This window comes from Panulirus ornatus, chromosome 31, assembly GCF_036320965.1.
Source record: "Panulirus ornatus isolate Po-2019 chromosome 31, ASM3632096v1, whole genome shotgun sequence".
In the NCBI taxonomy this organism is placed as follows: domain Eukaryota; kingdom Metazoa; phylum Arthropoda; class Malacostraca; order Decapoda; family Palinuridae; genus Panulirus; species Panulirus ornatus.
The window spans coordinates 18,302,618-18,319,490 of NC_092254.1; the positions used below are offsets into that span (position 1 = coordinate 18,302,618).

At 45.8% G+C, this 16,873-nt stretch overlaps 1 protein-coding gene across 1 annotated transcript in view; it reads left to right on the forward strand.

Annotated features, from left to right (window-relative positions):
* The first annotated feature begins 1,341 nt into the window (after positions 1-1,341).
* LOC139758878 (lysozyme-like) overlaps positions 1,342-16,873 on the forward strand; it is a 43,881-nt gene continuing 28,349 nt past the window's right edge. The window contains exon 1 of the mRNA XM_071680741.1: positions 1,342-1,513. Coding sequence (XP_071536842.1) covers positions 1,505-1,513 — 9 coding nt within the window. The 5' untranslated portion in view covers positions 1,342-1,504. The remainder of the gene's footprint in view (positions 1,514-16,873) is intronic.

The window sequence follows — 16,873 nt, forward strand, 5'->3', positions numbered from 1 at the left end:
GGTAGAAAGTGCTATACTCGGCAAGGCACCGCATCACATGATTATGTAACTCCTGGCAACTCAGATATGACCTCTGTGACGTGTGCTTCTTTCCCTTCAGAACTTCTCTGATTGGATAAACAGAAGAGAATAGAAGAGTTGTTAGTATACTGATGAACTGAGTGAGTGAGTGAGTGACTGACTGACTGACTGAATGACTGACTGCGTGCCTGGTAAAGGGTCAAAAAATGTCCAAATGAAGCCCAATACAACCAGGCGACATGGCACAGTGTTCGTAAATGAGTCTGTATATGCTGCTTAAAGTCTTGGTAATGTCAAGGTACGTTACGTGAGCCACAAAAGATCTGCTAGTATGGTATGTAAGGTTACGTTAAGTTAGTATCAACGTTATCAAAATTCCCCAGTATTGTGGAGGCTTCACTTACGATATCATACTCGCTTTTTTTACATTTGAGTATATCGTCGGAACCACAAGATAAGATAGCAGGAAAGAATATGTTAAGCAAAGCGAATGGAGGAAACGCCAAGATGGAACTTGTAAAGAGTTCATGAAATTGACAGGTCAGGAATGTGTTGAGTCTGTAGAAGATGTATTGTGGACAGTACATGACGATAAGTGAAGAATGCGTGGACACCGTGACGGAAGATGATGTTAGAGACGCCACGTTAACATGCTGTAAACTGTGAATAGATAGATGGCTACGGGAAATATAGCGGAGAGGATAATTAACGGAAGAAGGTTAAAATGGTAAAGGTATTACAAAAGGATGAGGGAAGACTGGCAGGAGAGAGTGTTGGAGACGGTCACTGAAGACGACGATAGTGACTATCATGTTGGAGATAGTGGCTGTGGAGACGACAGTAATGGAAAAGCATGTTGGAGACGATGTGTGTCAAAGATAACAGTAAAAAATGTGTTGGAGACGGTGATGATAGCAGTGAGGAACGTCTTACAGGCGATGAGAGGAGAAGGCAACATCACGAGTGGTGATGGAGGCGGTGAGTGGAGACTCGGTAATGTACAGAGGACGTGAGTCAATGGTGTGTCCCACGATACAAGCTGACATATGACTGGCACTTTCCCACACACGATTCACAAAAATGATAACACCAAATTTGTCATTACTATTTCAGGTTAAGCATTACAAAACCGCCTAACCTATCTATCATCAAGTAGTTATACAACATATTAGTACATAAGAATCTCTTGGATCTGAAAATGTATATCTCGATATTTGAAGACACACAGTCTGAATATGAAGCCTTACGTAGGTTATGCAGGACCCACACGCAGGCAGGCCCAAGCCAGGACTATATAGGGAAGCTATGGAAGAAAACGACGTCAGTCAGGAGAACGTCAGTAGTGAAGATGTACCAGTAGTGAAGATGTACTATCCTGTCAGGAGAATGTCAGTAGTGAAGATGTACCAGAGTCTTGCAGTCTTATTAGTGGTGGTGGTCGGCTCTACGTCCGCCGAGCTCACAGACGAGTGCATGGCCTTGCATGTGTTGGGTTAGTGCCTCCTGCCACCTCTCTATATACGTGAGGGCCATCATGTTGTCACGATGGCTCACTGACACCATCCGCTTCTTGTAGACCAGTGCCAACACCCTGTACTCGTAGTCTACTGCCACCATCCTTTTCACACTGTTCAGTGCCACGATCCTGTCTCTGTATCCCAGTGGTATCATCATGTCTTTATGTCCCAGTGCCACCATCCTGTCCTTATGTCCCAGTGCCACCATCCTGTCCTTATGTCCCAGTGTCACTATCCTGTCCTTATGTCCCAGTGCCACCATCCTGTCCTTATTTCCCAGTGCCACCATCCTGTCCTTATTTCCCAGTGCCACCATCCTGTCCTTATTTCCCAGTGCCACCATCCTGTCCTTATGTCCCAGTGCCACCAACCTGTTCTCGTGACCCAGTGCCACCAACTTGTTCCTGTATCGCAGTACCACCATCCTGTCTCCATGACAGAGTGCTATCATCTTCTTGTGGCCCAGTGCCACCATCCAGTTCTTATTAATCAGTGCCACTATCCTACTCCTGTGGCTCATTACCACTATCCTGCTCCTGTGGCTCAGTGCCACTATCCTACTCCTGTGACTCAGTGCCACAATCCTGCTTCTGTGACTCAGTGCTACTATCCTGCTCCTGTGGCTCAGTGCCATCATCCTGCTCCTGTGACTCAGTGCCACAATCCTGCTTCTGTGACTCAGTGCCACAATCCTGCTTCTGTGACTCAGTGCTACTATCCTGCTCCTGTGGCTCAGTGCCACTATCCTGCTCCTGTGACTCAGTGCCACTATCCTACTCCTGTGGCTCAGTGCCACTATCCTGCTCCTGTGACTCAGTGCCACTATCCTGCTCCTGTGACTCAGTGCAACAATGCTGTCGCTATGATCCTTTGTCACCACCTTGATCCTGTGGCTCAGTGCCACTATCCTGCTCCTGTGACTCAGTGCCACAATCCTGCTCCTGTGGCTCCGCGCCACTATAATGCTCTTGTGGCTAATTATCCTGCTCCTGTGACTCAGTGCCACTATCAAGCTCCTATGGCTCAGTGCCACTATCCTGATCCTGTGAGTCAGTGCCACTATCCTGATCCTGTGGCTCAGTGCCACTATCATGCTCCTGTGACCCAGTGCCACTATCCAGCCTAGGTGGCTCAGTGTCACTATCCTGCCATTGTGGCCCAGTGCCACTATCCTGCTCCTGTGGCTTAATGTCACTATCCTGCCCTTGTGGCCCAGAGTCATCATCGCATTCCCAGAGAAAACTGTTCCCATCCGGTGCCCAAGACCAAGTGTCATCAATCTATTCCCAGAACCAAATTTCTTCATGTGCTACCTTCACCATTCTACCACTATAAACCAGCGCCAATAGTCTGACCTGACGACGTAGACTCCCCACATTGCTCTCCCCATCCACAACCTCTATCCTGCTCCCGTTGATTATCACCAGTCCACAAACTATATCCTGCTCACGTTGATAAGCACCAGTCCACGACCTCTATCCTGCTCCTGTTGATAAGAACCAGTCCATGACCTCTATCCTGCTCATTTTGATAAGCACCAGTCCACGACCTCTATCCTGCTCCTGTTGATAAGCACCAGTCCACGACCTCTATCCTGCTCCTGTTGATAAGAACCAGTCCATGACCTCTATCCTGCTCATTTTGATAAGCATCAGTCCACGACCTCTATCCTGCTCCTGTTGATAAACACCAGTCAACGACCTCTATCCTGCTCCTGTTGATAAGCACCAGTCCACGACCTCTATCCTGCTCCTGTTGATAAGAACCAGTCCATGACCTCTATCCTGCTCATTTTGATAAGCATCAGTCCACGACCTCTATCCTGCTCCTGTTGATAAGCACCAGTCCACGACCTCTATCCTGCTCCTGTTGATAAACACCAGTCAACGACCTCTATCCTGCTCCTGTTGATAAGCACCAGTCCACGACCTCTATCCTGCTCACGTTGATAAGAACCAGTCCATGACCTCTATCCTGCTCATTTTGATAAGCATCAGTCCACGACCTCTATCCTGCTCCTGTTGATAAGAACCAGTCCATGACCTATATTCTGCTCCCGTTGATTTGCACCATTCCACGGCCACTATCCTGCTCACGTTCATAAGTACCAGACGACGACCTCTATCCTGCTCACTTTAATAAGCACCAGTGCAAGACCTCTACCCTGCTTACTTAGATAAGCACCCGTCCACGACCTATATCCTGCTCACGTTGATAAGCACCAATCCACGATCTCTATCCTACTACCGTTGATAAGCACCAATCCAAGACCTCTATCCTGCTCACTTAGATAAACACCCGTCCACGACCTGCATCCTGCTCACGTTGATAAGCACCAATCCACGACCTGTATCCTGCTCAAGTTGATAAGCATCAGTCCACGGCCTATATCCTGCTCCCGTTGATAATCACCAGTAGACAACCTATATCCTGTTCACGTTGATAAGCACCAGTCCACGACCTCTATCCTGCTCATGCTGATAAGAACCAGTCCACGACCTCTATCCTGCTCATGCTGATAAGAACCAGTCAACGACCTCTATCCTGCTCATGCTGATAAGAACCAGTCAACGACCTCTATCCTGCTCATGCTGATAAGAACCAGTCAACGACCTCTATCCTGCTCATGCTGATAAGAACCAGTCAACGACCTCTATCCTGCTCATGCTGATAAGAACCAGTCAACGACCTCTATCCTGCTCATGCTGATAAGAACCAGTCAACGACCTCTATCCTGCTCACTTAGATAAACACTCGTCCACAACCTACATCCTGCTCCCGTTGATAATCACCAATCCACGATCTCTATCCTACTACCGTTGATAAGCACCAGTCCACGACCTCTATCCTGCTCATGCTGATAAGAACCAGTCAACGACCTCTATCCTGCTCACCTTGATAAGCACCAGTCCACAACCTATATCGTGCTCCCGGTGTTAAGAACCAGTGCACGACCTCTTATTACTCCCGTTGATAAGCACCAGTCCAATACTTCAATCCTGCTCACGTTGATAAGCACCAGTCCTCTACCTCTATCCTGCTCCCGTTGATAAGAACCAGTACATGGCGTACATCCTGCTCCCGTTGATAAGAACCAGCCCACAACCTATATCCTGTTCCCGTTGATAAGTACCAGCCCACAACCTATATCCTGCTCCCGTTGATAAGTACCAGCCCACAACCTATATCCTGTTCCCGTTGATAAGTACCAGTCCACGACTTCTCTCCTGCTCCCGTTGATAAGCACCAATCCAAGATATATCTATCCCGCTCCCGTTGATATGCACCACTCCACTACCTATATCATGCTCAACCGTTGATAAGCACTAGTCCACGACCTCTATCCTGCTCACTTTGATAAGCGCCAGTCCACGACCTATATCCAGCTAATGTTGATAAGCACCAGTCCACGACCTGAATGCTGCTCAAGGTGATAAGCACCAGCCCATGACCTCCATCCTGCTCACCTTGATAAGCACCAGTTAACATCCTATATCCTGCTCCCATTAATAAGCATCAGCCCTCGACCTATATCCTGCTCCCGTTGATAAGCACCAGTCCTCTACCTCTATCCTGCTCCCGTTGATAAGAACCAGTACATGGCGTACATCCTGCTCCCGTTGATAAGCACTAGTCCACGACCTCTATCCTACTCCCGTTGATAAGCGCCAGCCCACGACCTCTATCCTGCTCCCGTTGATAAGCACCAGTCCACGACCTATATCCTGCTCCCGTTGATTAGCACTAGTCCACGACCTCTATCCTACTCCCGTTGATAAGCGCCAGTCCACGACCGATATCCTCCTTACTTTGATAAGCACCAGTACATGGCGTACATCCTGCTCCCGTTGATAAGCACCAGTCCATGACCTCTATCCTACTCCCGGTGATAAGCACCAGTCCACGAACTCTTTTCTGCTCACGTTGATAAGCCCCAGTCCACGACCTCTATCTTGTTCACGTTCATAGGCACCAGTGCACGACCTATATCCTGTTCCCGTGAACTTTTGTCATAGTTATGTTCCCTTGACCACCTCCAGCTGTTCAGTGTCATTATAACTTAATAATGGTAAAGCCACCATCCTACCTCCGTATCACAGTGCCACCAACGTACCTCTGTATCCTAGTTCCACCAACCTTCCTCCGTATCCCAGTGCCACCAACCTTCCTCCGTTTCCTCTGTGCCACCAACCTACCTCCGTATCCCAGTGCCAATAACCTACCTCCGTATTTCAGTGGCATCATTCTAGCTCCGAATCCCAGTGCCACCATCCTACCTCCGTATCTCAGTGCCACCAACCTACCTACGTATCCAAGTGACACCATCCGATCTCCGTATCCCATTGCCACTATCCTAAGTCCGTATCTCAGTACCACCAACCTACCTACGTATCCAAGTGCCACCATCCTTCCTCCGTATCCCAGTGCCACCAACCTACCTCCGTATCCCAGTGCCACCAACCAACCTCCGTTTCCCAGTGCCACCAACTTACCTCCGTTTCCCAGTGCCACCAACCTACCTCCGTTTCCCAGTGCCACCAACCTACCTCCGTTTCCCAGTGCCACCAACCTACCTCCGTATCTCAGTGGCATCAGTCTAGCTCCATATCCCAGTGCCACCAGCCTACCTCCGTATCCCAGTGCCACCCCCCTATCTCCGTATCCTATTGTCACTATCCTAAGTCCGTATTTCAGCGCCACCAACCTACCTATGTATCTAAGTGCCACCATCCTTCCTCCGCATCCCAGTGCTACCACTTTACCTCCTTATCAGGGTGCCACCATCCTAACTCCATATCCTAGTGCCACCATCCTACCTTCGTATCCCAGTACCACCATCCTACCTCCGTATCCCATCGACACCATTCTACTTCCGTTTCCCATTTGACACCATCCTACTCCTGTAGCCCAATGCCACCATCCTACTCCTTTAACCTAGTACCACCATCCTACTCCTGTAGTCTAGTGTTACCATCCTACTCCTGTAGTCCAGTGCCACCATTCTACTCATGTAGTTATGTATCACCATCCTACTCCTGTGGTCCAGTGTCACCATCCAACTCCTGTAGCCCAGGATCACCATCCTACTCCTGTAGCCCAGTGCTACCATCCTACTCCTGAAGTAGCGTACCACCATCTTACTCCTGTAGTAGAGTACCACCATTCTACGCCTAAAGTCCTGTGCCACCATCTCACTACTTTAGTCCAGTGCCACCAACCTACTCCTGTAGTCTAGTACCACCATCGTACTCCTGTAGTCCAATACCACCATCCTACTTATGTAGTCCAGTACCACCATCCTACTCCTGTAGTCCAGTACCACCATCGTAATCCTATAGTCAAGTGCGGCCATCCTACTCCTGTAGCCCAGTATCACCATCCTATTTTTGTAGTCCAGTGCCACCATCTTACACCTGTAGTTCAGTGCCGCCATCTTACTCCTGTAGTCCAGTGTCACTATCCTACTCCTGTAGTCCAGTACCAGAATCCTACTCCTGTAGTTCAGTACCACATCCCTACTTCTGTAGTTCATTGTCACCATCCTGCTCCTGTAGTACAATGCCACCATTCTACTCCTGTAGTCCAATGCCACCATTCTACTCCTGTAGTCCAATGCCACCATCCTACTCCTGTAGTTCGGTGCCACCATCCTAGTCATACAGTCAAGTACCACCATCCTAATCCTGTAGTCCAGTGCCACCATCTACTCCTGTAGTTCAAAACCATCATCCTACTCCTGTAGTCCAGTACCACCATCCTACTCCTGTAGTCCGGTGCCACCATCCTACTCCTATAGTCCAGTGCCGCCATGCTACTCCTGTAGTCCAGTGCCACCATCCTACTCCTGTATTCCAGTAACACCATCCTGTTCCTGTAGTCATGTACCACCATCCTACTCCTGTAGTCCAGTGTCACCATCCTACTCCTGTAGTCCAGTACCACCATCCTACTCCTGTAGTCCGGTGCCACCATCCTACTCCTGTAGTCCAGTTCCACCATCCTACTTCTGTAGCTCAATACCACCATCCTACTCCTGTGGTCCACTACAACCATCCTACTCCTGTAGTCCAATGCCATCATCCTACTCCTGTAGTCCAGTTCCATCATCCTACTTCTGTAGCTCAATAACATGCATCCTACTCCTGTAGTCCAGTACCACCTTCCTACTCCTGTAGTCCAATACCACCATCCTACTCCTATAGCCCAGCACCACCATCCTACACTTTTAGTCCAGTGGCACCATCCTACTCCTGTAGTCCAGTGCTACTATCCTACTCCTCTAAGCCATTACCACAATCCTAATCCTGTAGTCCAGAGCCACTATCCTACTCCTGTAGTCCAGTACTACCGTCCTATTCCTGCCGTCCAGTACCACCATCCTACTCCTGTAGTCCAGTGGCACCATCCTACTCCTATAGTCCAGTATCACCATCTTCCTCCTGTAGTCCAGGACAACATCCTACTCTTTAGTCCACTGCCACCATCCTACTCCTGTAGTCTAGTACCACCATCCTACTCCTGTAATCCAGTACCACCATCCTGCTTCTATATCCCAGTACCACCATCCTACTCCTGTAGCTCAGTATCACCATCCTACCTAAATATACTACTCCTGTAGTGCAGTACCACCATCCTACTCTTCTAGTCCAGTGTCCCCATCCTACTCCTCTATCCAGTACCACCATCAAACTCCTGTAGTCTAGTATCACCATTCAACTCCTGTAGTCCAGTACCTACCATCCTACTTCTGTAGTCCAGTACAACCATCCTACCCTGTAGTCAAATGCCACCATCCTACTCCTGTAGTCCAGTGACCCTACCTATCTCCTGTAGCCCATTACACCTTCCTACTCCTGTAGTCCAATACCACCATTCTACATCTAAAATCCAGTACAAACATCCTACTACTCTAGTCAAATGCCACCATCCTACTCTTGTAGTTCAGTATCAACATGCTACTCCTGAAGTCCAATACCACCTTCCTACTCCCGTAGTCCAGTACCAACATCCTACTCCTGTAGTCCAGTACTACCGTCCTATTCCTGCCGTCCAGTACCACCATCCTACTCCTGTAGTCCAGTGGCACCATCCTACTCCTATAGTCCAGTATCACCATCTTCCTCCTGTAGTCCAGGACAACATCCTACTCTTTTAGTCCACTGCCACGATCCTACTCCTGTAGTCCAGTACCACCATCCTACTCCTGAAGTCCAGTACCACCATCCTGCTCTTATAGTCCAGTGCCACCATCCTACTCCTGTAGCTCAGTATCACCATCCTACCTAAATATACTACTCCTGTAGTGCAGTACCACCATCCTACTCTTCTAGTCCAGTGTCCCCATCCTACTCCTCTATCCCAGTACCACCATCAAACTCCTGTAGTCTAGTATCACCATTCAACTCCTGTAGTCCAGTACCTCCATCCTACTTCTGTAGTCCAGTACAACCATCCTACACCTGTAGTCAAATGCCACCATCCTACTCCTGTAGTTTAGTACCATCATCCTACTTCTGTAGTCCAGTGCTACCATCCTACTCCTGTAGTGCAGTATCACCATCCTACTGCTGTTGTCCAGTACCACCATCCTACTCCTGTAGTTCAGTGCCACCATCCTGCTCCTGTAGTCCAGTACCACTATCCTACTTCTGTAGTCCAGTTTCACCATCCTACTCGTGTAGTCCATTCCACAATCATACTCTTGTAGTCGAGTACCACCAACCTTCTCCTATAGTCCAGTGCCACCATCCTACTCCAGTAGTTCCAGTACCAGCACCTTACTCCTGTAGTCCAGTACATCATCCTACTCCTGTAGACCAGTGCCACAATCCTACTCCTGTAGTCCAGTGCAACCATCCTACTCCAGTATTACTATCCTACTTCTGTAGTCCAGTTTCACCATCCTACTCGTGTAGTCCATTCCACAATCATACTCTTGTAGTCGAGTACCACCAACCTTCTCCCATAGTCCAGTGCCACCATCCTACTCCAGTAGTTCCAGTACCAGCATCTTACTCCTGTAGTCCAGTACATCATCCTACTCCTGTAGACCAGTGCCACAATCCTACTCCTGTAGTCCAGTGTAACCATCCTACTCCTGTAGTCCATTGCCACCATCATTCTCTTGTAGTCCACCTGTCACCATCCTACTCCAGTAGTCCAGTACCATCATCCTACTCCTGTAATCTAGTACCACCATCGTATTCTTGTAGCTCAGTGCCACCATCCTACTCGTCTAGTCCAGTGCCACCATCCTACTTCTGTAGTCTAGTGCCCCTATCCTTCTCCTGTAGTCCAGTGCTGCCATCTTACTCCTATAGTCCAGTACTGCCATCTTACTCCTGTAGTCCAGTACCACCATCCTACTCCTCTAGTCTAGTGCCACCATCCTACTCCTGTAGTCCAGTATCACCATCCTACTCTTCTAGTCTAGTGCCATCATCCTACTCTTGTTTTCCAGTACCACCATCCTACTCTTGTGGTTCAGTGCCACCATCCTACTCCTGTAGTCCAGTGTCACCATCCTACTCCTGTAGTCTAGTACCACCATAATTCTTCTGTTGTCCAGTGCCACCATCCTGCCCCTGTAGTCCAGTGCCACCATCCTACTCCTGTAGTCCAGTACCACCATCCTACTCCTCTAATCTAGTGCCACCATCATACTCCTGTAGTCCAGTACTACCACCTTAATCCTTTCTCCAGTACCACCATTCTAATCCTGTAATCCATTGTCACCATCCTACTCCTGTAGTCCAGGACCAACATCCTAATCCTGTAGTCCAGTACCACCATCCTACTCCTGTAGTCCAGTGTCACCATTCTACTCCTGTAGTCTAGTACCACCATAATTTTTCTGTAGTCCAATGCCACTATCCTGCCCCTGTAGTCCAGTGCCACCATCCTACTCCTGTAGTCCAGTTCCACCATCCTACTCCTCTAATCTTGTGCCACCATCATACTCCTGTAGTCCAGTACCACCACCCTAATCCTTTTCTCCAGTACCACCATTCTAATCCTGTAATCCATTGTCACCATCCTACTCCTGTAGTCCAGCACCACCATCCTACTCCTGTAATCCAGTGCACCATCCTATTCCTGTAGTCAAGTACCACCATCCTACTCCTGTAGTCAGTACAACCATCCTACTCTTGTAGTCCAGTGCCACCATCTTAATCCTGTAGTTCAGTACCACCATCCTACTCCTGCAGTCCAGTATCACAATCCTACCTCCATATCCCAGTGCCACCATCCTACTCCTGTAGTCCAGTGTCACCATCCTACTCCTGTAGTTTAGTACCACCATAATTCTTCTATAGTTCAGTACCACCATCCTGACCCTGTAGTCCAGTGCCACCATCCTGCTCCTGTAGTCCCAGTACCACCATCCTACTCCTCTAATCTAGTGCCACCATCATACTCCTGTGGTCCAGTACCACCACCCTAATCCTTTTCTCCCGTACCACCATTCTAATCCTGTAATCCATTGTCACCATCCTACTCCTGTAGTCCAGTACCACCATCCTACTTCTGTAGTCCAGTACCACCATCCTACTCCTTTAGCCCAGTACCACTATCCTACTCCTGTAGTCCAGTACCTCCATCCTACTTCTGTAGCCCAGTAACACCATCCTTCTCCTGTAGTCCAGTAACACCATCCGACTCCTGTAGTCCAGTGGCCACCATCCGGCTCCTTTAGCCCAGTGCTACCATCCTGCCCCTTTAGTCCAGTGCCACCATCCTACTTCTCTAGTCCAGTACCAACATCCTACTCCTGTAGTCCAGTACCACCATCCTACTCCTGTAGCCCAGTACCACCATCCTACTCCTGTAGTCCAGTACCACCATCCTACTCCTGTAATCCATTACCACCATCCTACTCCCGTAGTCCAGAGCCACCACACTACTTCCATATCCAAGTGCCATCATCCAACTCCTGTCGTCTAGTGCCACCATCCTACTCCTGTAGTCCACTGCCACCATCCTACTCCTGTAGCCTAGTGCTACCATCCTACTCCTGTAGTACAGTGCCACCACCCTACTCCTGTAGCACAGTACGACCATCCTACTCCTGTATTCCAGTAACACCATCCTACTCCTGTAATCCAGTGCCACCATCCTATTCCTGCATTACAGTACCACCATCCTACTCTTGTAGTCCAGTAACACCATCCTACTCCTTATGTCTAGTACCACCATCCTACATTTTTAGTATAGTACCACCATCCTACTCCTGTAGTGCAGTGCCGCCACCTTACTTCGGTAGTCCAGTGTCTCCATCCTACTCCTGTTGTCCAGTACCACCATCCTACTCCTATAGTCCAGTACCACCATCCTACTCCTGTAGTCCAGTACCACCAACCTACTCCTGTAGTCCAGTACCACCATACTACTCCTGTAGTCCAGTACCACCATCGTACTCCTGTAATGCAGTACAATCATCCTACTCCTGTAGTCCAATACTACCATCCTACTCCTGTAATCCAGTACAACCATCCTACTCCTGTAGTCCAGTACCACCATCCTACTCCTGTAATCCAGTACAACCATCCTACTTCTGTAGCCCAGTACCACCATCGTACTCTTTTTCTCCAGTACTACTATTCTAATCCTGTAATCCATTGTCACCATCCTACTCCTGTAGTCTAGTGCCACCATCCTACTCGTGTAGTCCAGTATCACCATACTACTTTTGTAGTCCAGTGCCACCATCCTATTCCTATAGTCCAATACCACCATCCTACTCCTGTAGTCCAGTACCACCATCCTATTCCTGTAATCCAGTACAACCATCCTACTCTTGTAGTCCAGTGGCACCATCCTACTCTAGTAGCCGAGTACCACCATCCTACTCCTTTTCTTCAGTAACACTATTCTAATCCTGTAATCCATTGTCACCATCCTACTCCTGTAATCCAGTACCACCATCCAACTCCTGTAGTCCAGTACCACCATCTTACTCCTGTAGTACTCCTGTCCGTAGACTTGAGCATGATTTTTTTCCTTATGATCCAGAATATTCTGTTATTTTATCATGGTTTGCCGTTATCAACCTCTCATCTTACTGATATCAGCAGCCGATTTTAAACATGCAGTTCTTAATGCTTTCACATTGCTCTTGACATGGAAACCTGAGATAATATGGCATATGAAGACGACATTAACGTAGTTTGGAAAATTTCGGTAAAAACCTTCAAAGCAGTAGAGGGAACACCTGTGTCTATGCGTAGTAAACGGTGTATTTATAAACAATGCTAAGGTGGTGGGAAGGTCAGATAAAGTGTTTGTTGTCTGAGAAAATATCTCGTAAGAAAGTCAGAGATCAATAACGAACATGAAAGAGTAAGTTATGCAACATTACGTCAAATATGAGAGTTATACGATATAGTAAACGTCAGTATGAAACGTATATCGCTGAACTTAGCAAACAAAACCCTAAAGAGTTTCATAAGTCTTTGAGAAGTCAGAGATATATTACACAGTCAACTGGACCATTGATTAAGGAAAGCAGTGACCTGGTTCAGGAGAACAAAGCCATAGCAGAAATCTTAACATCCTAGCATCTGTTTGTACGAACGCAGATACAACTCATAACCCACATCCAGTTGTTCAACAACTTCACATGAAACTTGTAGTCGTACTACCAGTAATAATAATATGAGTTATGTTCAGACAATGAAAGAGACGAGAAATGAGAGAGTTAAACACTTGACTGCCCTCTGCACTACCTCACATCTACGGGGAGAAGCTCCACATTAACGTAAGTTTGCCAACGTAAAACAGATATTGAAGAGAAGGTAATACGTTATTGCCGGGAAATCATCGTCACATGAGTTGAAGGTTTGTTGGTAAAGATATTATGGAACCCATCATTCGAGATAGAGTTATAAAGCGTTTACATGACCACAACATGATAAACGGGTCTCAATTTGATCTTTGACGAAATCGTTCATGTCTAACGAATCTGCTTCGTTTCTTAGATGATATGATATATAGGTATATAAAGCAGGTCACGTCATCTATCTAGATAATCAAATATCATTCAAAAAGGTACACATCACAGGTTAAAAGTTAAGTCACATAGCAATGATGAGGTTCTACCTAAGTGGATAGTATATTGGTAGACTGGTTATAAGTACAAGCTGTTGTTAATTGTCAAGTCTGAAGATGGTTAGAAGTAACAAGGATCAATCTCGGGATCGGTTGTCTTCCTCATATATGTTAGTGATAGTGATCGCTGTCTTCCTCATACATATTAGAGAAAGTGATCGTTGACTTCCTCATACATGTTAGTGATACTGATCGCTGTCTTCCTCATATATGTTAGTGATAGTGATCGTTGTCGGCTTCATACATATCAGAGAAAGTGATCGTTGTCTTCCTCATACATGTTAGTGATAGTGATCGTTGTCTTCCTCATGCATGTTAGTGATAATGATCGTTGTCTTCCTCATACATGTTAGTGATAGTGATCGTTGTCCTCTTCATACATATTATAGAAAGTGATCGTTGATTTCCTCATACATGTTAGTGATAGTGATCGTTGACTTCCTCATACATGTTAGTGATAGTGATCGTTGTCTTCCTCATACATGTTAGTGATAGTGATCGTTGTCTTCCTCATGCATGTTAGTGATAATGATCGTTGCCTTCCTCATACATGTTAGTGATAGTGATCGTTGTCTTCTTCATACATATTAGAGAAAGTGATCGTTGATTTCCTCATACATGTTAGTGATAGTGATCGTTCACTTCCTCATACATGTTAGTGATAGTGATCGTTGTCTTCCTCATACATGTTAGTGATAGTGATCGTTGTCTTCCTCATGCATATTAGTGATAGTGATCGTTGTCTTCCTCAAAAATGTCAGTGATATTGGTCGTTGACTTCCTCATACATGTTAGTGATAGTGATCGTTGTCTTCCTCAGACATGTTAGTGATAGTGATCGTTGTCTTCCTCATACATGTTAGTGATAGTGATCGTTGACTTCCTCATACATGTTTGTGATAATGATCGTTGTCTTCCTCATATATGTTAGTGATAGTGATCGTTGTCTTCCTCATACATGTTAGTGATAGTGATCGTTGACTTCCTCATACATGTTAGTGATAGTGATCGTTGTCTTCCCCATACATGTTAGTGATAGTGATCGTTGACCTCCTCATACATGTTAGTGATAGTGATCGTTGACTTCCTCATACATGTTAGTGATAGTGATCGTTGTCTTCCTCATATATGTTAGTGATAGTGATCGTTTTCTTCCTCATACTTGTTAGTGATAGTGATCGTTGACTTCCTCATACATGTTAGTGATAGTGATCGTGGTCTTCCTCAAAAGTGTTAGTCATAGTGATCGTTGACTTCCTCATACATGTTAGTGATAGTGATCGTTGACTTCCTCATACATGTTAGTGATAGTGATCGTTGTCTTCTTCATACATATTAGAGAAAGTGATCGTTGCCTTCCTCATACATATCAGTGATAGTGATCGTTGTCTTCCTCATACATGTTAGTGATAGTGATCGTTATCTTCCTCATACATGTTAGTGATAGTGATCGTTATCTTCCTCATACATGTTAGTGATAGTGATCGTTGTCTTCCTCAAAGATATTAGTGATAGTGATCGTGGTCTTCCTCAAAAATGTTAGTGATAGTGATCGTTGTCTTCCTTATATATGTTAGTGATAGTGATCGTTGTCTTCCTCATGAATGTTAGTGATAGTGATCGTTGACTTCCTCATACAAGTTTGTGATAATGATCGTTGCCTTCCTCATACATGTTAGTGATAGTGGTCGTTGTCTTCCTCATACATGTTAGTGATAGTGATCGTTGCCTTCCTCACACATGTTAGTGATAGTAATCGTTGTCTTCCTCAGACATGTTAGTGATAGTGATCATTGTCTTCCTCATACATGTTAGTGATAATGATCGTTGACTTCCTCATACATGTTTGTGATAATGATCGTTGTCTTCCTCATACATGTCAGTGATAGTGATCGTTGGCTTCCTCATACATGTTAGTGATAGTGATCGTTGACTTCCTCATACATGTTAGTGATAGTGATCGTTGTCTTCCTCATACATGTTAGTGATAGTAATCGTTATCTTCCTCATACATGTTAGTGATAGTTATCGTTGTCTTCCCCATACATGTTAGTGATAGTGATCGTTGACCTCCTCATACATGTTAGTGATAGTGATCGTTGACTTCCTCATACATGTTAGTGATAGTGATCGTTGTCTTCCTCATATATGTTAGTGATAGTGATCGTTTTCTTCCTCATACTTGTTAGTGATAGTGATCGTTGACTTCCTCATACATGTTAGTGATAGTGATCGTGGTCTTCCTCAAAAGTGTTAGTCATAGTGATCGTTGACGTCCTCATACATGTTAGTGATAGTGATCGTTGACTTCCTCATACATGTTAGTGATAGTGATCGTTGTCTTCTTCATACATATTAGAGAAAGTGATCGTTGCCTTCCTCATACATATCAGTGATAGTGATCGTTGTCTTCCTCATACATGTTAGTGATAGTGATCGTTATCTTCCTCATACATGTTAGTGATAGTGATCGTTATCTTCCTCATACATGTTAGTGATAGTGATCGTTGTCTTCCTCAAAGATATTAGTGATAGTGATCGTGGTCTTCCTCAAAAATGTTAGTGATAGTGATCGTTGTCTTCCTTATATATGTTAGTGATAGTGATCGTTGTCTTCCTCATGAATGTTAGTGATAGTGATCGTTGACTTCCTCATACAAGTTTGTGATAATGATCGTTGCCTTCCTCATACATGTTAGTGATAGTGGTCGTTGTCTTCCTCATACATGTTAGTGATAGTGATCGTTGCCTTCCTCATACATGTTAGTGATAGTGATCGTTGTCTTCCTCAGACATGTTAGTGATAGTGATCATTGTCTTCCTCATACATGTTAGTGATAGTGATCGTTGACTTCCTCATACATGTTAGTGATAATGATCGTTGTCTTCCTCATACATGTTAGTGATAGTGATCGTTGGCTTCCTCATACATGTTAGTGATAGTGATCGTTGACTTCCTCATACATGTTAGTGATAGTGATCGTTGTCTTCCTCATACATGTTAGTGATAGTAATCGTTGTCTTCCTCATACATGTTAGTGATAGTGATCGTTGTCTTCCTCATACATGTTAGTGATAGTGATCGTTATCTTCTCATACATGTTAGTGATAGTGATCGTGGTCTTCCTCAAAAATGTTAGTGATAGTGATCGTTATCTTCCTCATACATGTTAGTGATAGTGATCGTTGACTTCCTCATACATGTGAGTGAGAGTGATCGTTGTCTT